At 43.3% G+C, this 19,865-nt stretch overlaps 3 protein-coding genes across 4 annotated transcripts; all 3 read right to left on the reverse strand.

Moving 5' to 3' along the window:
- Window positions 1–899: 899 nt before the first annotated feature.
- On the reverse strand, window positions 900–6,245 carry LOC125015727 (cytochrome P450 11B, mitochondrial). Its single transcript, XM_047597646.1, has 9 exons — window positions 5,830–6,245; window positions 5,596–5,751; window positions 4,889–5,103; window positions 3,473–3,676; window positions 3,186–3,364; window positions 2,933–3,099; window positions 1,895–1,973; window positions 1,593–1,805; window positions 900–1,057 (listed from the first exon to the last, which is right to left on the reverse strand). Exons 1-9 carry the CDS (start codon window positions 6,156–6,158, stop codon window positions 947–949), a joined length of 1,653 nt encoding a protein of 550 aa, XP_047453602.1. The 5' UTR covers window positions 6,159–6,245; the 3' UTR covers window positions 900–946.
- A 158-nt stretch (window positions 6,246–6,403) lies between these two features.
- LOC125015728 (complexin-3-like) lies at window positions 6,404–9,859 on the reverse strand. The gene is made up of 4 exons (XM_047597647.1): window positions 9,538–9,859; window positions 8,711–9,115; window positions 8,158–8,245; window positions 6,404–7,309 (listed from the first exon to the last, which is right to left on the reverse strand). Exons 2-4 carry the CDS (start codon window positions 8,944–8,946, stop codon window positions 7,085–7,087), a joined length of 549 nt encoding a protein of 182 aa, XP_047453603.1. The 5' UTR covers window positions 8,947–9,115; window positions 9,538–9,859; the 3' UTR covers window positions 6,404–7,084.
- Window positions 9,860–12,996: 3,137 nt separating this feature from the next.
- On the reverse strand, window positions 12,997–19,620 carry clk2b (CDC-like kinase 2b). Of its 2 annotated transcripts, none has more exons than XM_047597650.1 (11): window positions 19,148–19,620; window positions 18,484–18,577; window positions 18,343–18,409; window positions 18,145–18,261; window positions 17,888–18,054; window positions 16,428–16,522; window positions 14,795–14,924; window positions 14,627–14,709; window positions 14,304–14,383; window positions 14,136–14,226; window positions 12,997–14,070 (listed from the first exon to the last, which is right to left on the reverse strand). In XM_047597650.1, the coding sequence occupies exons 1-11, from the start codon at window positions 19,211–19,213 to the stop codon at window positions 13,888–13,890; spliced, it is 1,173 nt and encodes a 390-aa protein (XP_047453606.1). In that variant the 5' UTR covers window positions 19,214–19,620; the 3' UTR covers window positions 12,997–13,887. The 2 variants fall into 2 exon arrangements, with proteins under 2 accessions (XP_047453606.1, XP_047453605.1); XM_047597649.1 differs by having other exon boundaries at window positions 17,879–18,054.
- Window positions 19,621–19,865: the final 245 nt, after the last annotated feature.

The raw sequence follows: 19,865 nt of genomic DNA on the forward strand, positions 1-19,865 counted from the left end.
CATATAGGTGTGTGTGTGTGTGTGTGTGTGTGTGTGTGTGTGTGTGTGACCAGTGTACATCAAGTTGTTCCTGAGTTATGAAGGCTCATGTAAAAGGATCTGGGTAAGGAGTTGAGACCGAGCCTCAGGCAGTGAAAACTCTGAGCTATGAAAATGACTGTTGAATCCTTCTGGGAGTGATGCCATACAGCTCTCAGTGCCCCCTCTAGTCAGTGGCTGCTCCTGGACTGAATGTCATCCAGTCTGGTTTCATCATAATTTTTTTTTTAAATTCATTCATTTTTTTGAAATTATTTTTTGGGGCTTTTTCTTGGCCTTTAGTGGACGGGAAAGTGGAGAGTGACAGAAAATTGGGAGGCAGAGAGAGGGGAACAACATGCAGGAAAGGCTGTTCGGTGCGGGATTGGAATTGGGGGCCGTCTGCGACGAGGACTGTTGCCTCAACACTTTGGGAGGGTGCTCTACCCGCTGGGCTGAACACCGCCCTTCATCATCATTTTTAAATGTGATTTATTATGTGTATTCTTGTGAGTTTTCAGCGTTAAATTAAAGTTTTCTTATTCAGACATTTCTGGAACATTTGGTGGGCCGTACATTTCCTGTTCACAGGGTAATATTTATACCACTTAATGGAACGAACAAGTAATCAAGGTTTTAAATGTGAAAAAAACTAGTAGACTGCATTTTGTGAGTTGAATTGTTAATTGGTTTTTATTAATTGGCATAGCATGATGGCACGGCGGGGACAGTACCTACCAGTGCCACTAGGAGGACACCGCCGTATCAGAGGGGAGTTTTAGTGGCATGAGTTATATTACAACTGAATCCAGGTTTTATCATATTTTTCCAAAGTTCTTGATTCGAGTGTGATCAGAGATGAGGAGTACTGGTTGACACAGAGCAAACCGAGCGAATAAACATGTGATTTCAAGAATCCGTGTGTGTGTCAGAGCTTGCTGAATGTGATCCTTGGTGGAGTCTCAGGCTGGAGGATCAGGGTGACTGTGGTTTCGGGGTCCTCTGAGGACGATACGCTGAGATGGAAGCTCAGCAGGATCTAGACAGAGAGGAGGGAGCAGGAAGGATGAGGGATAAAGACAGAGTGGAAGAGAGAAGGTGAGATGGACTCTTTACTCCACATTGCATGGTAACTAGTTATTTCATTAAAAAAAAAATACACTAATAAAATAATTATTACACAATGAGACGTTGGGAGTAGTCCAAAAATGGTTCTGTCCTAAAATTCAAGGTTAGAGAATATCAGTCAGTATCATATTTGACTCATCTGATAGTGTAAATGTGAGACATTAAGGGCTTTGATACACCAAGCCATCAGTGAGCATCTGTGACCTAGTGTATTCTAGTTCATATGTTGTGTCCAGCACTAGTTGGACGTTTGTCGATTCAGCCTAATCTCCAAACTGATTCTTTCACACAGGTCGTGTTAAAGTGTTAACTTCTTGGTCCAGGCACAGGCAAAGATGTCGGTTCGGTGTGCGCCTCTACACTCATCAGACACTGGTTGATTTAGTCAAATGCTGCCTCTCCCCTAAATTATACACCAGACTTTCCAAGTATCTACTATCACTCACATGCATGAGCAAAAGCTGCATCTCGTTCTCAGCAATCCTTCTCCCGACGCACTGCCTCGCCCCGAACCCAAACGCCAGGGACCGGAATCCTGTAGCTTCTGCTTTTTGGCCTTCCCCTCTGTTTTTGCTCCACCGGCTGGGATCAAAACTGAGCGGATCCTCAAACACGTCAGGATTCCTTCCCATCGGGTAAAGACAGGCCTGGACCATTGTCTGAGGGAGAGTCGGCGCTCACATACAGTCAGACTGAATGCTCACGGATGTGTTTATGCAAGAACGAGACTCACGGCCTGAACACTCACCCCAGCAGGTATGTGATAATTCTGGATAACGATGTCTTTGATTGGATACCGTTGCACTGTGATTCCCACTGGGTATAACCTGACACAAAACAAAACAGCACAGATTCATGTTTTCCATATGTTTACCATGGCTCTCAGTCTATTCCTAACACATACTCAGGGTTACCAGAATCAATTTCCATTCCTGGTACTTGAGGGGAACTCAGTTTTCCCCAAGCTCTTAATATGACTCATTTCATAGTCTGTATTGATCTGAAGAATTATGTTGGGCCTGTTCTGTGGTTAAGGATGATGTTCCTGTACGTGAAGAGAAAGTAGCTCATATGTACTGAACATGGATTCTGCATATAGTATCTATACAGTGATATCATTTTTTTATTTTTTATTTTTTTGAGTTTTACGAGCATTATAGTTTAGTTAGGACTATCTGTTGTTGACAACAATGTCAGCAAAGATTTTTAAGCTTAAATTTTAAGGCGAAAAAGATGTGACCTGATCAGTCTCCATGACAACTGAAAAAAGTGAAATGCACAGTTAAAGTCTCAGTTTTATAGTCTACAATGACGGTGCAGTCTAATGCGTGACATGGCATGGACAGAGACAACATTCAGAGATGTACTCCAATCATCCACAACATTATGACCACTGACACGTGAAGTAAATAACATCTTGTGACAATAAAATGTTCTGCTTGGGAAACTTTTGGACCTGGCATTTGTGTGGATGTTTCTTAGACATGTACCACCCACCTAGACCAGATCAGACACCCCCACCCCATAGCAATGACACTCATTGATGGCAGCAGGATACAACCTGACACAGACACACAAAAATGGCTTAGGAACAACTCAGAAAACATGATGAACAACACAAGGTGTTGACCTGGCCTCCAAATCTACTAGATCCCCAACTGACTGTTTTGGAGGCACAAAGGAGATGTACACAATATAAGGAGGGTGGTCATAATGTTATGCCTGCTCAGTGTATGTGTTCAGATACAGGTACAACAGATCGTGTGTAGAAAGACTATCTAAGCACCTGAGAACCTCTTTGACTGTGCCTTTCAGTAGCGGTGCCCCGTGCAGGGCTTTCTGGGGGTCACCACCAGCCTTTTCCCACGATGCTCTCACCTGCTGCCTAACCCTCTCCTGGACGTCCGGGTTGCGCCCCAGCTCAAAAAGAGCAAACTGCAGGGGCACAGCTGTCTGCAGGGAGGATGGGATGAGAGGTGAGACGGACTCAGGTGTACAGACAAAAGAAGACAGTCACGCACATAAAAACACACACACACCGTGTCGACACCTCCAGCCATCAGCTCGGTGATGTTGGCTTTAATGAGGTCCAGAGATAGCTGTCCTTTTGCCATGAGTTGCCCCAGAAGCCCAGTGTACTGGCATCCAGCTGCCCCAGCTGTGGGCCCTCGACCCTGAGAGGACAGGCGCTGGTAGGCCTTCTGGATCCTTGCCTCCGCTGGAGGCAAGGATGACAGAGCCAGGTGAGATGTGAGGAACGAATCTGAAAGACACTTAGACACGTGGATGAACCAGGGCTTCAGTCAGCGCTCGCAGCTCTTCCTACCATGACTGAAGATGTGGTCCCATGCAGTGGCGTGTTGGGTCCACAGGGGAGCGCCGATGTAGAGTAGCAGACGAGGGGGCAAGTAGAGGAGAGGGGGGGTGGTAGTCAGCATTCGCTCCACTGCCCAGATAAACTTCTGAGACTCCTGGGAGGGAGATGAGGAGAAGAGGCCAATACGCTCCCCGTAGATCACATGGCAACTGGCTGCATGGTGGGAGGGAGGCAGTGGGTGAAGATAAGAGACAACTACTGCAAACAAAATGAGTCGAACACAAAGGCACAAAGAGTATAATGAATTATATGTTGCCAGTTTTTCAAGGAGATAATTAAACCTCCTGACTCATCTTTTTGATGATTGTAAATTTCTGCTTTGAAGGGCTATTGAGCCCCATGGACTGAAAATAACATCTGAGTCTCTGAGAATTTATTAAGTTTTTCCAAAAAGACATTTTTTTTCCTTCACAAACAATGTTTTCTCTGAAAAACAAAATTGATATCCATATCCATGCAGAAAACCCATTTCGTTATCTGGCTCCATATGATATCTCAGAGGACCTGTCTCCACTCCACCAGACATCCATCACCTACCAGACATGCTATATTAACCACACATCAGCGTCTGGAATAGAGTTTCATGCAGGTCTATTCCTACTCCGGCTTAGCACCTGGTTTCGTTGTGCCGCAGCCCGTTAAGTGCAGAGCAACATGACTCAAAGTCATCAGCTCTCCACCTTCACGCTCATGCACACGCAGATCCAAACAAGTGAGCAGCACACTGAGTCACACAAGCATTCACACTTGTGAATGTAGCGTGTTGCAAAGGGGGACATGAAAGGAGCAGACCTGCTGGAAGAATGCAGGAGCTTTGATCATCTTTGCTGCTCTGTCTATTTTTAAAAGGTGCGTGTTCTCCTTGACCTCCTACGTCTGCAGTATGTCGAAGGCAGATATTGAGGTTTGGTTCTCATGCAAGGCGGGAACATTTTGAAACGAAAGCAGAGGCAGCAGAAGCAAGTAATATGTTCACAGGGAGAAAGCCTTTTGAAGATTTTAAAAAGGTGATGTCCCTGTAGATTGTATAATTCCTCTGACGTCAGAAGCTACGTCAGCATTTGTGACTCAATGGAAAGAGCTGACAGACAGGCTGCGTGGAAGAGTGTCAAAAGAGGGAGACTATGTTAATCCATACGATGCCCTCTGCCAGGGCGTCAAGGTTGATCATTGCTGCATGAAAATGCGACGTGACAGCTAAAGGATGGTAAATTTCCATCAGACACCAATCCTTTCACACCTCTTTTCACATAAAAGACATTTCTCCCAGATAGAAAAATGTGGCCTCATTCAGTCACGTATAGAAACATTTAAAAAAAATCAAACAACTAATGTCTCTAATCACTAGGGGTGACAACCTCTGACCTTCCAGTGCGAAGCGGAAGAGGTCAGGGCTGGGATCGATGGTAAGACTCCGACCCCTCTCCCCTCGTCGTCCCTCACGCTCCACTCTCGCTTGCAGCATCCGACAGAAATCTTTTGCCACCTCATCGAGGAGGGGGAGAAAGCGCTTCACGGCCTCACTCATCATCACCTCCTTGTTGAGCTGCAGACGGTCGGCTCTCCATTCCTCACCGTTCCTGACGGTAGAAGAGTTGGAGAAAGGAATTAAAAAGGATCAATGTATTTTCTGCTCAGTCACTGGGAGTCTATTTCTTTTTCTTTTTTTTTATCTCACACATGTGTCCCAACACCAAAGGTGCGACTCTAAGTCACTGGAGAGATATCCTGACTTTATCACTTTCCAACAACAACAACATAAAAAGGCACAGTGGCAGACAGCAGTGTATTGGCAACACAGACCGTCTATATTCATGCACCCAGGCTACTTCAGCTGCAAGTGAAAACTAATGAGGAACACGTACCTTCCACGGCTGCAAATGACTTGAGCAAAATGATAATACGAGCAGCAAAAACATGCTTCTTAAATCAAAGGAACACTGCATTGAAAATAGGGTATTAACCCCAAAATAGTACAAATAATGGGGATGAATATTCCCCACAGACGGGACGTTTGACTGCCTGAACAGATGCATGGGTAATGCACATAACAGCACAGACGTGGCACTGACTTGAGGAAGACTCCCTTGCTGTGATTGCGTATCTCTCGGTGTGTCGCCCAAGGCTGCAGAGTCATCCGTCGGGGGTGCAGGCCCTCCGACTGAAACATCTCACTTATGTCAGATGGCAGTGTGATGTTCACGCTGCTCATGGTGCCCACTTTCTCCCTGCACACGTACACACAGAGGCATAAGCATAAACACACATGTACACTGACATATTATGAAACAATCAGTACCCTGTACCTGTAGATGGGGCCGAGGGCATTGAAGCTCCTCTCCATGTGCTTGTGGAGATGTCTGAAGCGATCTTCTCTCCAGAACTTCACCAGATTGACCCAGCCGTTCCTCCCAGTGTGAGGGATCTCCTCGAAGCTCCTCACCCGTCCATCCACGCCCCTCTTCCTTAGGTCTTTAACCGCTCCTTTACCTCCTTCTAACTTGCCGTCCACCACTGTCCCTGCAGCAGTCATGCAAAAGCCCCTTTGGGCTGCGACGCCAAAAGACGCATTTCTGGACCCGCAGGCGCCCCGTGCCCTAACACACGCAGTCACACGCGTGGACATGCTGCTCATGGCCCGAACGAGACGTGTCCGTCGGTCTCATCCAGAGTTTGTGACACCCTGTTGCTGTCGTATCGCCTACGCTGATGATTTCCTCCCTCAAACGCCAACTTGCATATGCACATCCTTGAATGTGCTTTATCGCCTTGATGAACTGATACGAGTGAATGATTGATGAAAGTGGGTGTCAATGTTCAAGAGAAACACAACAGAGCCAGAATGTCAGGATGACACACACACACACCCACAGAAAAAGAGTGAGTCCAGCTGCCCAAAACAGTCTTTATTAAAAGTAACATTTTTTTGCTAATCAACATTGAACAAAAATGTCTTTCTACTTGTTGTTTCTCAGCATCATGAGACTATTTATACACACTAACCAACGCTAAGAAAGTGTCATCACGGAAAACTAGAGTCTTAAAATTTGGCTCACACACGGTACATTTGGCTTAAATACGAAGTGTCGATGTAGAACACAAATGACTGTGTGAATAGAAACAACAGGAGACATTTGTCTCATCATCATCATCATCAATCAAAATATCAAACAACAAATCACAAATAAGCACATTTTATGTTCTTCCATGACTTGTGTGAATGTGTGTTGAAGTGTGAACGTGTGACCCTGAGATTCCTTCCTTGTGTATAGATCCACAGTTGGATCTATATAGTTTTATAAAGCTGCATCAGCCCCGTAAACATGCTACAATAACCTCTATATGTATATAAATGAAGTGTCTTAGGTATAAGATCTTCCCTTTTTAACTGGTTCTATAATACATTATATTAGAATATAAGAGCAACATATTAAAACATAATGAAATGACTAGATCATGCGAACTTGTCTCACAGTATTTACTGACCCACTAATGTCAGCGTACCTGTGTGTTCATTTAAAACAGTGTAAAACAGTGTAAACCTGTGCGATTACGCATCAATCACATGATTTTACAAGGGTTCCCCTGTCTTGGCGTAGGTGTGGGCGTCGCGCTGCGTTTCGTCCCTGTGAGCAGCGTCGTGTCGAAGCTGAGGCCTTGGAAGGCGCTCAGCAAGTTGAAGCCGTCGCCCTTGGAGTTGGTTTTGGGATGAATCATTTTGGAAAGCTCGCGGGGGAGCGACACTTTGCCTCCAGCAGACTTCAGGCGGTCCGTGTCTTTGGAGTTCTTAGTGGAGAAACAGACGAGGTGGACAAAAACATTGAACATGATCGTCAAAACAAATTGTATCGGTCTACATTAGTCTCGCCAGCACAGAAATAAACATGTAAATGTTTGGTACAGATGTGACAAAGTGTGCACACATGGATAGACTCCAAACTAAAACCTAAATGTATTTTATTAAAACATTTTTAGAAGCTCATGTTTGAACCTACATCTCAACCTAAGACTGCAAACAAATGAAATATTTTTAGATAAAAGACATATATATATTTTCCAGTTATTTCATTCAATCCATTTAAATGCATTTTTTTATATTACATAAGCATTACTAATGATCTCAACCCAGAGCCTGAAAACCCCCAGGGTTCAGGGCTATAAGAATGATAAACAGGGCCCCCAGATGGTTATGACAACCATAAGCCTCTTTAAACCCATGAAGGCTGCGCAGTGCATCATCAATACTACACAATATTCTTTTCCCCTCACATGAATAGTCGTAATTATGTGTGCAACCTTGTCTGTCTCAGCCAGGACTTTATCGTAAAAGACATTTTTAGGGCATTCAGTGAATTTCTCCTGGTTAAATAAAGGCTATAAACACGTTGGAATAGCACAGAAAGCACACAAAATGACACTGTGTCTGTCAGATTACTGACATTTAATTTAGGTGTAATGATAATGGAATTTGAAATGTGTTTGAAAACGTGCAGAATATGTTAAACTGGTAATAATTCAATAGCTGTACAAAAAAAATGGCTCCATTTTTAAGTTCACAGTGTTTGCGTGTCTGCAAAGAGACATCTGTCTGACTTATACTCAGCATTTTGCTGCTCTCGCACAAACACACACACCTCAGACAGCTTGTATTTTCTCCTGAAGTGAGCCCTCATAGTCGCTCTCTCCGCGTTCTTCTGAGCATTCATTGCTTCCCGCAGCTTCCTGTAAACACAGCAGACGAACACAAATACACCTGAGTCATCGCAGACGCCGATCTGTTATGTCAGAGTTAAATAGTCCTGCAGGTGGTCATGAGTAATCAGTTTCCTATAAAAGTACAGATGTCCACTGTAGACGCCCGATAAGCACGCCTGATCTGATTAAACATAAATTCAGCAGTGGAAAATGATTCTATTACGTAGGGACTGTACACGTTTGTTGTGAATATTTCCATATCATTTTTACATTACCTTCTACTTTTAACATTTGGAAACTACATTTGACAACTTTAGCTGTTTTTTTTTTTTTTTTTCATTTTAGCAACCTAAAATGTCTGAATATAATATTTTCACTGGAAGACTGGTAATTATAAAGCTGTAATTATAGACTTAATAGTATGTGTAGCTACGCTGACTGAACCCCTTTCAGTGCATGTTCATTTCTCCATCATGAACAGCCTCAACTTGCCTCTCCTTCTCCAGGTCTGCCTGGTACGAGCGAATAATTGACGGGTCTCTGGGGTGTGCGGCCCGGACGGAGGGTGTCTTCCCAGCCGCGCTGCACCCTCTTCTGCCTCCCCCACCTCTGCCCCTCTTGTTCCTGCGTTTGGCACACAGCTTCCTCTCCTTCACCCCCGACACGCAGCCGGTCAGCTTCCTGATGGGCGTCCTCAGGGACTTTTTCACTCTCACCACAGACTCCATGACGAACAGCAGCTCTCGGGGCGAGAGGGAGCGGGCCCACCCCTACTTCCCGGACAGATGATGGGCGGATGTGTAATGGTTTTCTCCTTCGCTCATGTTGCGTTGCTCTGACGGGACAAACTCGGGATGCACAGCCTCATGTCTCACAAAAATAACTCAGGTTTGAGACCTGCCAAGGACAAGGACGGCAGTCAGACAAGGCTCCGACACACAGACTTATTAAACGCACACACCTGCTGATAAAGGTTACATACACAGCTGAAGGTTTTATCATCTAGACGGGGTTAAGGAGGTCACTGAGAGAGAAAGATGGAAACCACACAAGGACAAACAGTGACATCATCATGACATCTCCACCATGGACAATCCATCCCATCCACTACACCGAACTCTAGAGGAGTGGAGGAGCTCATTCTCCAGCAGACTGCTCCCTTTTCTAACTACTGAGCTGCTATGACCAAGCAATTTCCCTTGAGGGTCATTAAAGTCTGTCTAAGTGTAAGTCAAAACGCATTGCACAAGCTATTTTTCGTGTCATCTGTAACTATTTATTCAGACACACAATGAACTTCCTATTGACAGTTGTCTTACCCGTGCAGGTGGCCACGGTCGGCCAAAGGCTCACAGCATAAAATCCAGATAAAGCAGCGAGCCAGATGGCCTTCACCACCAGACAATCCCCGAAGCTTTCAAACCACTTGGAGAGAACAAGACAATAGAAATGGAAAATTCTCCCTGAGCTGTTGTTCCTGTGGTCCCCAGCCTTCACAGGAGAAAATTACTGTTTGCCGTTCAGGTTTCAGTCTCCTTCTTTCTTTCTTTCTTTCTTTCTTTCTTTCTTTCTTTCTTTCTTTCTTTCTTTCTTTCCTTCCTCCAACCTCGACTCCGTTCTCCACCACCCCCGTGCCCTCCTATACAGATTACCACTCGGGGCTTAATGAGGGGAATCTCGTTAGCCGTGGCAGGGAATGCACCCGGTGACTCACGTGTATGTGTAGATTTAGCTGATGTCATGTTGAGTGACACACGCAGGCATTAAAAGGCTGACACCAGCTCTGCATTTATACGCTTGTGCTCTTAAACAGCTGCATTTCCTGCAGCGTTTACTTCAGTCAGAAGAACGGACAAGTGAAGGCAACAGTAGGAGGAGTGCAGAATGAAAGCCTGTTGCCTTCCCAAATCCCCTTCATGAAGACGGATAAATAGATGAGCAACGACATGCAGTAGGGAAATGAAACAAAGAGACACCTGGATGGAGAGAGTCTGGCCTTAAACAACAGAGTTTAAGGTCACTGAGGGATTAGAGAAATGTATTGACAGCTGGATTGAAAGAGAGTGAGTGAACTCACCAAACAGAAAAACTAGAGCTGAAGTCTATTCATATGCAGATCATGTTTCTCGCCACTGGAGGAGCTGTCAATCTTTTCAACTTGTTGCCCGCAACAAATGTGCGCTGCATAAACAACAAAATCTGTATTTAAGAAGGAAACTTGCACACCTGCGCACACGCTGGCTGTGTTGTCCTGAAAATACACAGTTAGGGGGGAAGTCAACAAGCACCAGGTGAAATCATCCATCAAGAAGTCAATTGTCTCCATTCCCCAAAGCGTAGTTTCAATGAGTGAACGGCGTTATGTGACACTGAGAGGAAGAGGCACATTCCTCTCACTCACTTAATCAACATTTATGTGACCCGTGGACTCATGACATTTGGTAAATGCTGCCTTTTTTATTTGCATGGGTTTTGTGTCCCTGAGCTGCCGGTACCTGTAGGAGTGCATGCCTTATCCACTAGCTTTGCTACCAAAATTGATATTTTAATGATGCAAATTGAAATACCGGTCTTCTGATTGGTCTGCTGAACATCTAACATAGCTGAAAGCAGCATATTAGGTATAATGGCATTATAATGTTTATAGCCTCCATGTATGTCAACAAGGGACATTTGAGCTCTTATCTATAACATAGTGTGTTATTAATTATTTATATTCTTACTGTATGTAGTGCTGCTGAATGTAAAGTGAGGGCACTAATCTATATCCTTTTTCTATACTTCTCTTCATCTCTGTTTTGGTGCATTTCTGAGTTTGAATGACTCCCCACAGTGAGTTTTGAACTCTGGAGCCCACTCTTATTTCCTAGTTGATGTTAACGGAACATACACACACGTTATCCAACCCATTTAAACTCCTTCTTTCTCCCTTTTGCCCTCATACTCGTCCCCTCTGCTGGTGAGACCACTTTAACGTCTGGCAGGTGAAGAACCTTTAATGCTTTAACAGGATCACAGAGAAAAGCCACGCCCCCATCAGCTCGTGTTCAGCAACTGATCAGGGATCAGTTTACTGATCCAATGTGCAGGAGTTTACCACTGAATGGAGGTTAAAAATAAAAAATACAAAAATCAGTGATGGGAAAGGAACGGACTGACTCTGCAATTTATGACAAAGCTTTTAGATTGGGGAAAAAAAAATAAAAAATTTAGCAATTTAACACAATTCATATCCAGTGTGTGTGTGTGTGTGTGTTTGACTGTGTGTCACAGAGCTAACCTTTTGCACGACTTTCTGCATGAGAACCTGTGTGCATGTGTGCGTTAAAGTGATGCTCTGTCACGTGCTGGACACTGATCCAGCTGAGAATCCTTTAAGTGGCTCTTTTGGTGGACTTGCATGAAAGCTCTGGTTTCAGCTGACCAACTGCATCGGTCAGAGACTGTGTTGAGGTCACAGCCCAGTGAGGATTTCAGAGCAAAAAGGGCAACACGCTCATGTTAAGGAGTCAATTACTATTATCCGGTGTCTATGGACATGTGATCACGCGTGAGCCTGCAGTGTGAGTGGCACATTAACACCCATAAAGGCACAGTCGGCCACTCACCGATCGGACTTAACATTATTCACATTATGTGAATTTCATGTTTTATGAGTTGTTCCTAAACTGTTTTTGTGTACGTGTCTGTGTCAGGCTGCGTCCTGCTGGGGATGGCTGCTGCCATCAAGGAGTGTCATTGCTATGGGGTGAGGGTGTCTGGTCTGGTCTAGGTGGGTAGTACACATCTAAGTAACATCCACATGAATGCCTGGTCCAAAAGTCTCCCAGCAGAACACTGAACTGTCACAAGATGATCAGTGTTATTTGCCTCTACTGGCAGAGGTCATAATGTTGTGGCTGATCAGTGTGCAGTACATCTCTGAATTTCTAAAATGATTTTTTGAAATGTGATACAAATTTATTTATGTTTTCACAATTGCTTGATTTGCCTGTCTTGATGGTGCACCCCTACACTAATAAAAATATTAAAATAGAAATATATAATGTATTTTTGTCGATAATCTGAGTGAATGTGTCGGTGCAGAGCTTAATGCATTGACGTACTAATTAATTTAATGCTAAAATTCTTAAATGTATGACTAATTAGCATAATGGCCTAAATACATAAATTATAGCTTTAAATAAATCCAACATGGCCACCAAAGGATTCACTGTTACACGCTGTGAATGTGAAATATTTCAATACTTCAATTTCTCAAACCCCAAGAGAGATATTTAATTAGAAAGTAGCCCAAAATACTATGATTCATTCACATTTCACTGAGAACTTTTCAAACACATTATTCATTCTTTCAATATACTAATCTTAGTTTTTTTCTGGGCGTATTATACTTTGTATCTATTAAAAGGATGATTTATGATTATTTGCCTTATTATATTATTTAGGATATGAGAGGATCAGGAACATACACTCACATGATTTAATGTCCTCACTAATGCACCCAAACCCATATCAGGAGTAAGGATGGACACCCAGCTCTGAGTCTCTCTCAGCTCTTCCAAGGCTGAAGGGGAAAATGGATGAGTACACACTCTCGATCAGCCTTGTGACCATGCTGAGCTGCACTCAATCAAGATACCAGGGGTGGTTTGCGAGTCAATGGCATTTACATGAGGAGCGTGTGTGTTTGTGTGTGTGTGTGTTGGGCACTGGACTGGAACTCAGAGGCCGTAATCAAATACGAGAACTGAAGAAACTGGAAGTCAACTGAAGACGACATTCAATACAAAATTTATTAGAAAAAAACACCCGAATCATTGCTGTAAAGTGACAGAAAAAGATCACATAACTTCAGCTTTTGCTTTCATATCCTCTAAATTTTAGAGACAAATTATGATTTAAATATTTTCCTATTGGAGGGGATTCAATTGTTTTTTTTTGCAAACATTTCTCCTAAATGAATCTTATTTGACATTATAAAGAATTTTGTTTATAATTAAATGAACAATATAATATAAATGGTCTTGATTTACCTTCTCATAACTTTCAATTCCCTTCCTCACGTCAGGCTCAATCAACTGGAGGCAGATCAATGATGGCAGATCCCCATCTCCCCAAAGTAAAGGATCATGGGAAATCAAACACGGTGGAAATTACAGAGGCGAGCTTATGTGAAGTCAATGTCCTGGCAACCTGACAGCATGTTGCCTTCGGGTGTGACAGCTAAGCATGGGTCAAATGTTGATTGCTTGACAGGTTGGCTTTAACCAGAAAAGGTTCATGACAAGAAGTGGAAACAAACAAAAACAACAACAAAAAATTTTTTTTGGGGAGCCTACCGTACATTTACTGTTGTTCCCTTTTTTGACATTGTGGACAACACCAACAGGTTGACATGCATCTGCAAAGCTCCTCAACGGAGGGTGTTCGAATGTTTCAGTTTAATCAGTTCCATCTCCTCCACTGCCTCCAGTGATTAAAGCTAACCTTAAGCTAACCACCTCCGCCTCACTCACCTCAATTCAACTTTTTCTTTTGAACATACAATATCAAATAAAGTAATTTCCAACTAACTAATTAGTCAAAAATACATGATTCATTGAAAGAGAGCTAAAACACGCAAAAATACCCATATGGTCCACATAGGGTCAAGTGGCTATTCCAGGTCATCTGCTCATGTCTCGGCTGTTCCTCCAGACCTGACACTTTCCTGGATGATGCAGGGGCAGAAAAAAGGGATGGCCCAGAGCAGAGGAAAGACAGATGCGTTTTGAAGGCTCATACTCCAGCATCTTCTCCAAGAGGTCGAAAAACTGGTGGTGTTCTGTCCCATGTGATAACAAGTACTTCTGGGAAACAGAAACGCATTATATAAGGGGTGAATATAGCTCATTTTCAAATCTTGGCAACTCACCCTTAATGGTTTGCACTTGGATTTAACGTAGCGTCCAGCCTTTGAGCACTCGTTCCAATCTAGGCGGCCACGATGAAAATACCTCTGCTTTCTGAGAAGAAATATAAGACGGTGTAAAATAAGAAGAGTTTCTGTGTTTTACAGTGACAATGTATGAGAGTGCGATACCTGCTGCGCTGAATCATTCTCTGAGGAAGCGGCCCCTGTATTCTTTCCATCATTGCAAGATGCTCCGTATTGTCATGAGTCTGTGAGTAAATAAATGATCCAGTGAATATCATGCCAGCAAGCTCAGGCTCTGTCACACTGGTTACAATAAATTTGCAAAATTCCCCAAAACAAATTCACGTTGTCATTATGGGATGTTGTGTGTAGGATTTTGGGGGGAAAAAACAATTGAATCCATTTTGGAATAAGGCTGTAGACTAACAAAATGTGGAAAAAGTGAAGCGCTGTGAATGCTTTCTGGACAGACTGTACATGTATATGACCTGAAACAGTGTGAAGCCTTCATAGTATTCAAACAGGATACAGCCGATACTCCACACATCACACGGGTGACTCCAGCCCAACTCTGTTGGAGAGGGAAAAGCTCCGTAAGCAACCAGACAAGAATGACAGCTCCTGGTAACTCTCCAGGCTAAATCAACATCTCTCACCCAGTATGACCTCTGGGGCTCGGTAGTGACGTGTAGAGATGACGACGGAGTGGTGCTCGTGGTCAAAGGTAGCGCTGCCAAAGTCAACAAGACGCACTGTGGTGTCGTTTATTCTCCTTTCATTGCACTTCTGAATGAAAGAGAAACAGAAACACTGAGAAGTCTCTCCTAATTATCGCTTTCTAATGAAAGGATAGTTTATTTCTCATTTTTATATTTCTGGTCACACCAACACTCAGTCAGTAAACATGTAATGGCTGTGAACACAGAAACTGAAAGAGAAAAAAATTGAGCTACATGTGTTGTAAACAAGCCAACTTTAGTCAGGTCTGTACGATACACTGCATAAACATATAATAAAGATATATATTTATATACCTTTATAAAGTCCTGGTAGGGTGGTAAAAAAATGTTAATGTTAAACTACTACTGGCAGATGTTAGCATAGCTGGGATAAAGAAACTCTATCAAAACAAGCATGACATGTTGTCTTTATACCACGGCGTTTGTACGGATTAGATTCTGGTACATTGTAGCAGATTTCTACTAATGGTCAGCGACGCTCAGCTAACAGTAGACAGGGAAAACAACATCAAACTAATGCTAGCCATTCTTCAAGGCCATGTCAATCCATAACAGCCTCTTGCCCTTGCGCTATTCACAACCTCATAAACAGAGTTGTTTGGAAATGTCTGTGCTTGTTGACAATTTCAGAAATGGCAAAGGTAGATTGAAATGGAGAGTGAGTTTGTGTGTATGACATGGGAAGCCATGTAGAAAAAATGTTTGCTACTCAGTTGTTAACATAACATGAACAGTCGTGCTGAAGTCTGGTATACATTGAGGCTAACACTTTAGCATGCTAACGACTGGTAACTCAGCGCAGGAAATGCAAAGGCATGATGAAAGAATGATGCTGTGTATTTCTCCACAAACACAGCTACATTTGAAGGCAGCAACAACATATGGTAACGTAGTTGAAGGGTTTCCTTTTGAATTTTCTAAAATGTCTGTTGAAAATGTTGATATTCCAGACAGTCTCAACCTTTTCCTACAGTCGTTAGCGGGCTAACATGTTAGCCTCAAAGGCTTCTGGACAGCAACAGTCGTCTAGCTGTGGTGTATAATCTGATAATTATTTTTCAATTGTTCATTTATTTACTGCAGTTGACCTATTTTTGTGATGGTGCTTCGTCACATGTTCTAATGCTACATCATCCACAAGTTCCATTTGAAGGCAACAAAAGTAGAGTAGTTCAAATTTTCATTGTAGTTGCACAAACTGCAAATAGAAAATAACCACACACAAAAACAAAATGGAATAAAATGTGATATCCCATGAAGAAAGCATTTTTTTTTTTTTTTTTTAACATTAACACCTCAAAGATGCTACATATGGTCCCACTGAGGTCAACAAACACAGCGTGCAGTCATCCTGAATAAATATACGCACTCAAAGGGAATAAAAGTGGGTGGCTGGCTCACTGTACTGTTGAGACACATTTGCATGAAAATAGACACCCACAAAATAAATCTCCCGGGTTCTGTTGTCATTAATCCCTGCTCATTTAACATCACGATTTCCTTACAACCCCGACGGCCCCCAGCCTCCACGCCTGCAGTTGTTCCTGACCTTCTCTGTGTTGTAAATGAGGGAATAGTCTGAGTTGACAAAGAGGATGTTCTCAGGCTTCAGGTCGGTGTGAGTCAGCTTGTTGTCATGGAGAACTGCAGAAGAGACGGAGTGAGGGGGAGAGGATAGAGAAAGTAAACAGAGATTCATCAGGAGTCGACGCCCTCCTCTGGTCAGATTTTATTTATTGGTACAACAGTTGGACGTCACGTTAAGCCAGAGACAAAATTAAATGTTAGTGGGAGACATAGTGGAAAATTACACATATCAGAGACCTTTAATGAAAACTCTTGCTTAATTGAACAGAATGAGATTATTGTAACGTGTTGTCATTTTAATGTTGTGTTTGTGTAGGCAAACAAAACAGGACCACGTTTTCACTGAATGTTGGAAAATATACTTATTAGAGACTCTTCAGTCCCAAACATATGTTTTTTCTGAAATCACTTTTGTAGCGTATAGTACATTTTACTGCCCACCATTTTTATTCGACTGTTCAAACTGTGTGTTGGTATTTGTATCTTTCTAGTGTTTCCTTAACTCAAGTGTGGGATAGCGTTTCCTCACTGTTCTTAATGACTCAGTGTTTTTGAATCTGCATTTGTGTGTGTATGTGTATGTGTGCTTACATATGTGTGTGGTCTCTTGAATCTATTGTTGTTTTTTAGTTTTTATGTAAAGCACCTTGGGCTGCATCTTTTGTATGAAAAGTGCTCTATAAATACAGTTTGATTGGTTGATTGATTGATTGATTGATTGATTGATTGATTGATTGACTGATTGATTGACTGTGGTTATGATACGGGAATTCATGACGCTTGCTTTTCAAGTGATAACATCAGGCATACGTCATGGGGACACTGCTGGTAGACAACCATTGGTGTCTAGAGGCCACCATTAACAGATAATCAACTTACTAAGTTGATGCAGGACATGTGCAGGTTTAGTTAAAGAATAAGGCTGTTGAAGGCTATCAAGATGTTCCTCAGACAGGTTATAAAATCAAAACTCTACAACTTCTTTGCAATATATTACCGAACCATTTATCTTTCCCATTTCTGAAAATGTCAGTAAACAACTTAAGGAATTAAGGAAGAAATAGAAGTGTTTTTGTGAATTAATGGAGTCAAAGTGAAGTTGACATCTGACCTTTGGGATATGAAATATCATCATCTCGTCATTTTATTAGACTAGACATTTGTGTCCAATAATACTATTGTCTGTATGTCTGAGAACATGTTGTGTGAGGAGACAATGACCTTTGACCTTTCTTTCTAGGACAGACAGACGGCCTGAAAACGCCTTCTATCATCTTCAGGTAACAGACGCCTTCTAAATATGTTGCTTGCTGTGGGACAGCTGTGAATAATCTGCTTAACGTCGTCACTGACGCTGATTCAGAGGCACATGAGAAAAAAAAAAAGCTGCTGCACAGCTGGTGTGATACACACTGGACTCACAGCTGACGGCGTGGCAGATCTGGTGGGCCATGTGTCGGATCTGGTTTATTGGATAGGGCAGGAAGTTGTTTGACTTCAAGAAATCAAAGGTGCTGAGAGACAGCAGCTCGAAAGAGATGCACACGTGGCCGTAGTAGTTAAACCAGTCGAGCATCTGCACGCAGTAACTGATGCGGAGACAAACACAGAGGGTGAAATGTTACGTGAGTCGGGAAACGGGTACACCTCAAAAATGACCAGAATCCCAAACAACTCACTTCTTGTTGTGGGGATCTTTCTCACTGATCTTCTCCAGCACCTGGATTTCTAGCTTGGCTGCTTCTCTGTACTTCTCCAGGTTCTTGATGATCTTCAGCGCGATATGACTTCCTCCTCTGTGTGTTAAGTTACCGCGTTTTAAAGTAACAACGCGTGCATATTAGTGCAGCCTTGATTTTTTTAGGTGAAATAGTTACCTGCCGTGGTCCAAACACTGCACCACTTTCCCAAAGGTCCCCTCCCCTAAAGTGTCGACTATCTCATCTGTAAGACAGATTGGGATCGAATCAAAGCTGGAGCGTTTTACGGAGGATTCTTACTCTTCCAGCTGTACTCACATCTGTCCTCGAGGACGTCCCCGCTCTCGTAGATCAGGTGACCATTTTCAGTGTCCCTCTCTTTGTCGGCGGTGGCGGCCTCACTGCTGCCGCGCTGTAAACCAGCCGCATTCACAAGATAGGTGGAACAACAACAACAAAAAAAAGAGCCTGCCGCTTTCACTGTCATCACGCTCCAACTAAAAACACACTGAGTAACATCTGACCTCTAGACCCAAAAGGGCAAAGTTCACCGGCTGAACACATGCACCTGACTGACACCGATGCATCAAACCTGTTGTAAATGCACACACGGCTTCACGCTCTTCCACAAACCTGCAAAATGCAGCCGCAGTAAAAGCGTTGCGGTGACCTGAGAGCGTTGTGAAGGAGGTTAATAAGAAATGTCAAGTGACTTCTGGCCTCTTTGGAGCTGAGGCTCTATTTCCATCCACTGTTATTAATATCAGAAGCACAGCGTGTGTGTAGGTGAAGGGATACTCGGCGCAGGACGCCAGGGCCACCAAATCAGCACCGACACATATAAACATATCTGCACGTATATAGGGCGCGCGGGAATGAAAAACATTCAACGCGATGCATCTGCAGAACCAAGGTGAGTCACGCAGAGGCAGAAGTGGCGGAAGTGACAGCAAACGCATGCACGGGACATGCAGATACTCACAGAGAGGCAGAGGCAAATGCAATCCAGAAACCCCTTATAAAGAGAGCACAGCTCTGTCTTTCCCATTCTAAAGCAGTGCAGGTCTCCTCAGAGGAAGGATGAGCTGGAGTAGAAGAGGAGTGGATGGAGAGATGTTGGCGCAGAGGTGAAGGAGAGATGCAGGTGAAGCGGCAGCAGAGACACTAGACCACGAGGAGTGTAGCGCACAGAGGATGGGACAATAAATGTTAAAGCAGCGGCACACACACAAAAAATAGAGGACATGGAGTCGAATCAAAAAGAAACAGCCCGCGGCTTTGTCAGCAGAAACCAGGAGCGGAAGGACACACACACAGAGAAGAAAACAACAAAGTAAAAAAAAAAATAACAAAATATCAAACAGTGGGAAAGTGAAGAGGACAAGTGAAACACAGACAAACACAGAGAGCAAGAGACAGGACTGAGACGAAGAGACAGGGAGCGAGCTAGCTGAGACAGACGCTAATAATAAACTTTGGTCACAACCCCCTGAGAAAGTCTTTAGAGGAGAATCAAGATGTGGGTGAGAGGAGGAGGAGGAGGAGGGGGAGGAGGGGGGGGGAGAGATCTAGTTTCACTCAACTTACTTGCTCTCCTCCTTGCACCTCCTTAACCCCTGTAGCATGTTTTGCCACACCTGTCCTGCCCTACATGCTGCGGATGTCTTTCAATATACAGTGCGTGCTTTCTTTACAGAAAT

This window comes from Mugil cephalus, chromosome 11, assembly GCF_022458985.1.
Source record: "Mugil cephalus isolate CIBA_MC_2020 chromosome 11, CIBA_Mcephalus_1.1, whole genome shotgun sequence".
Taxonomy (NCBI): Eukaryota; Metazoa; Chordata; class Actinopteri; order Mugiliformes; family Mugilidae; genus Mugil; species Mugil cephalus.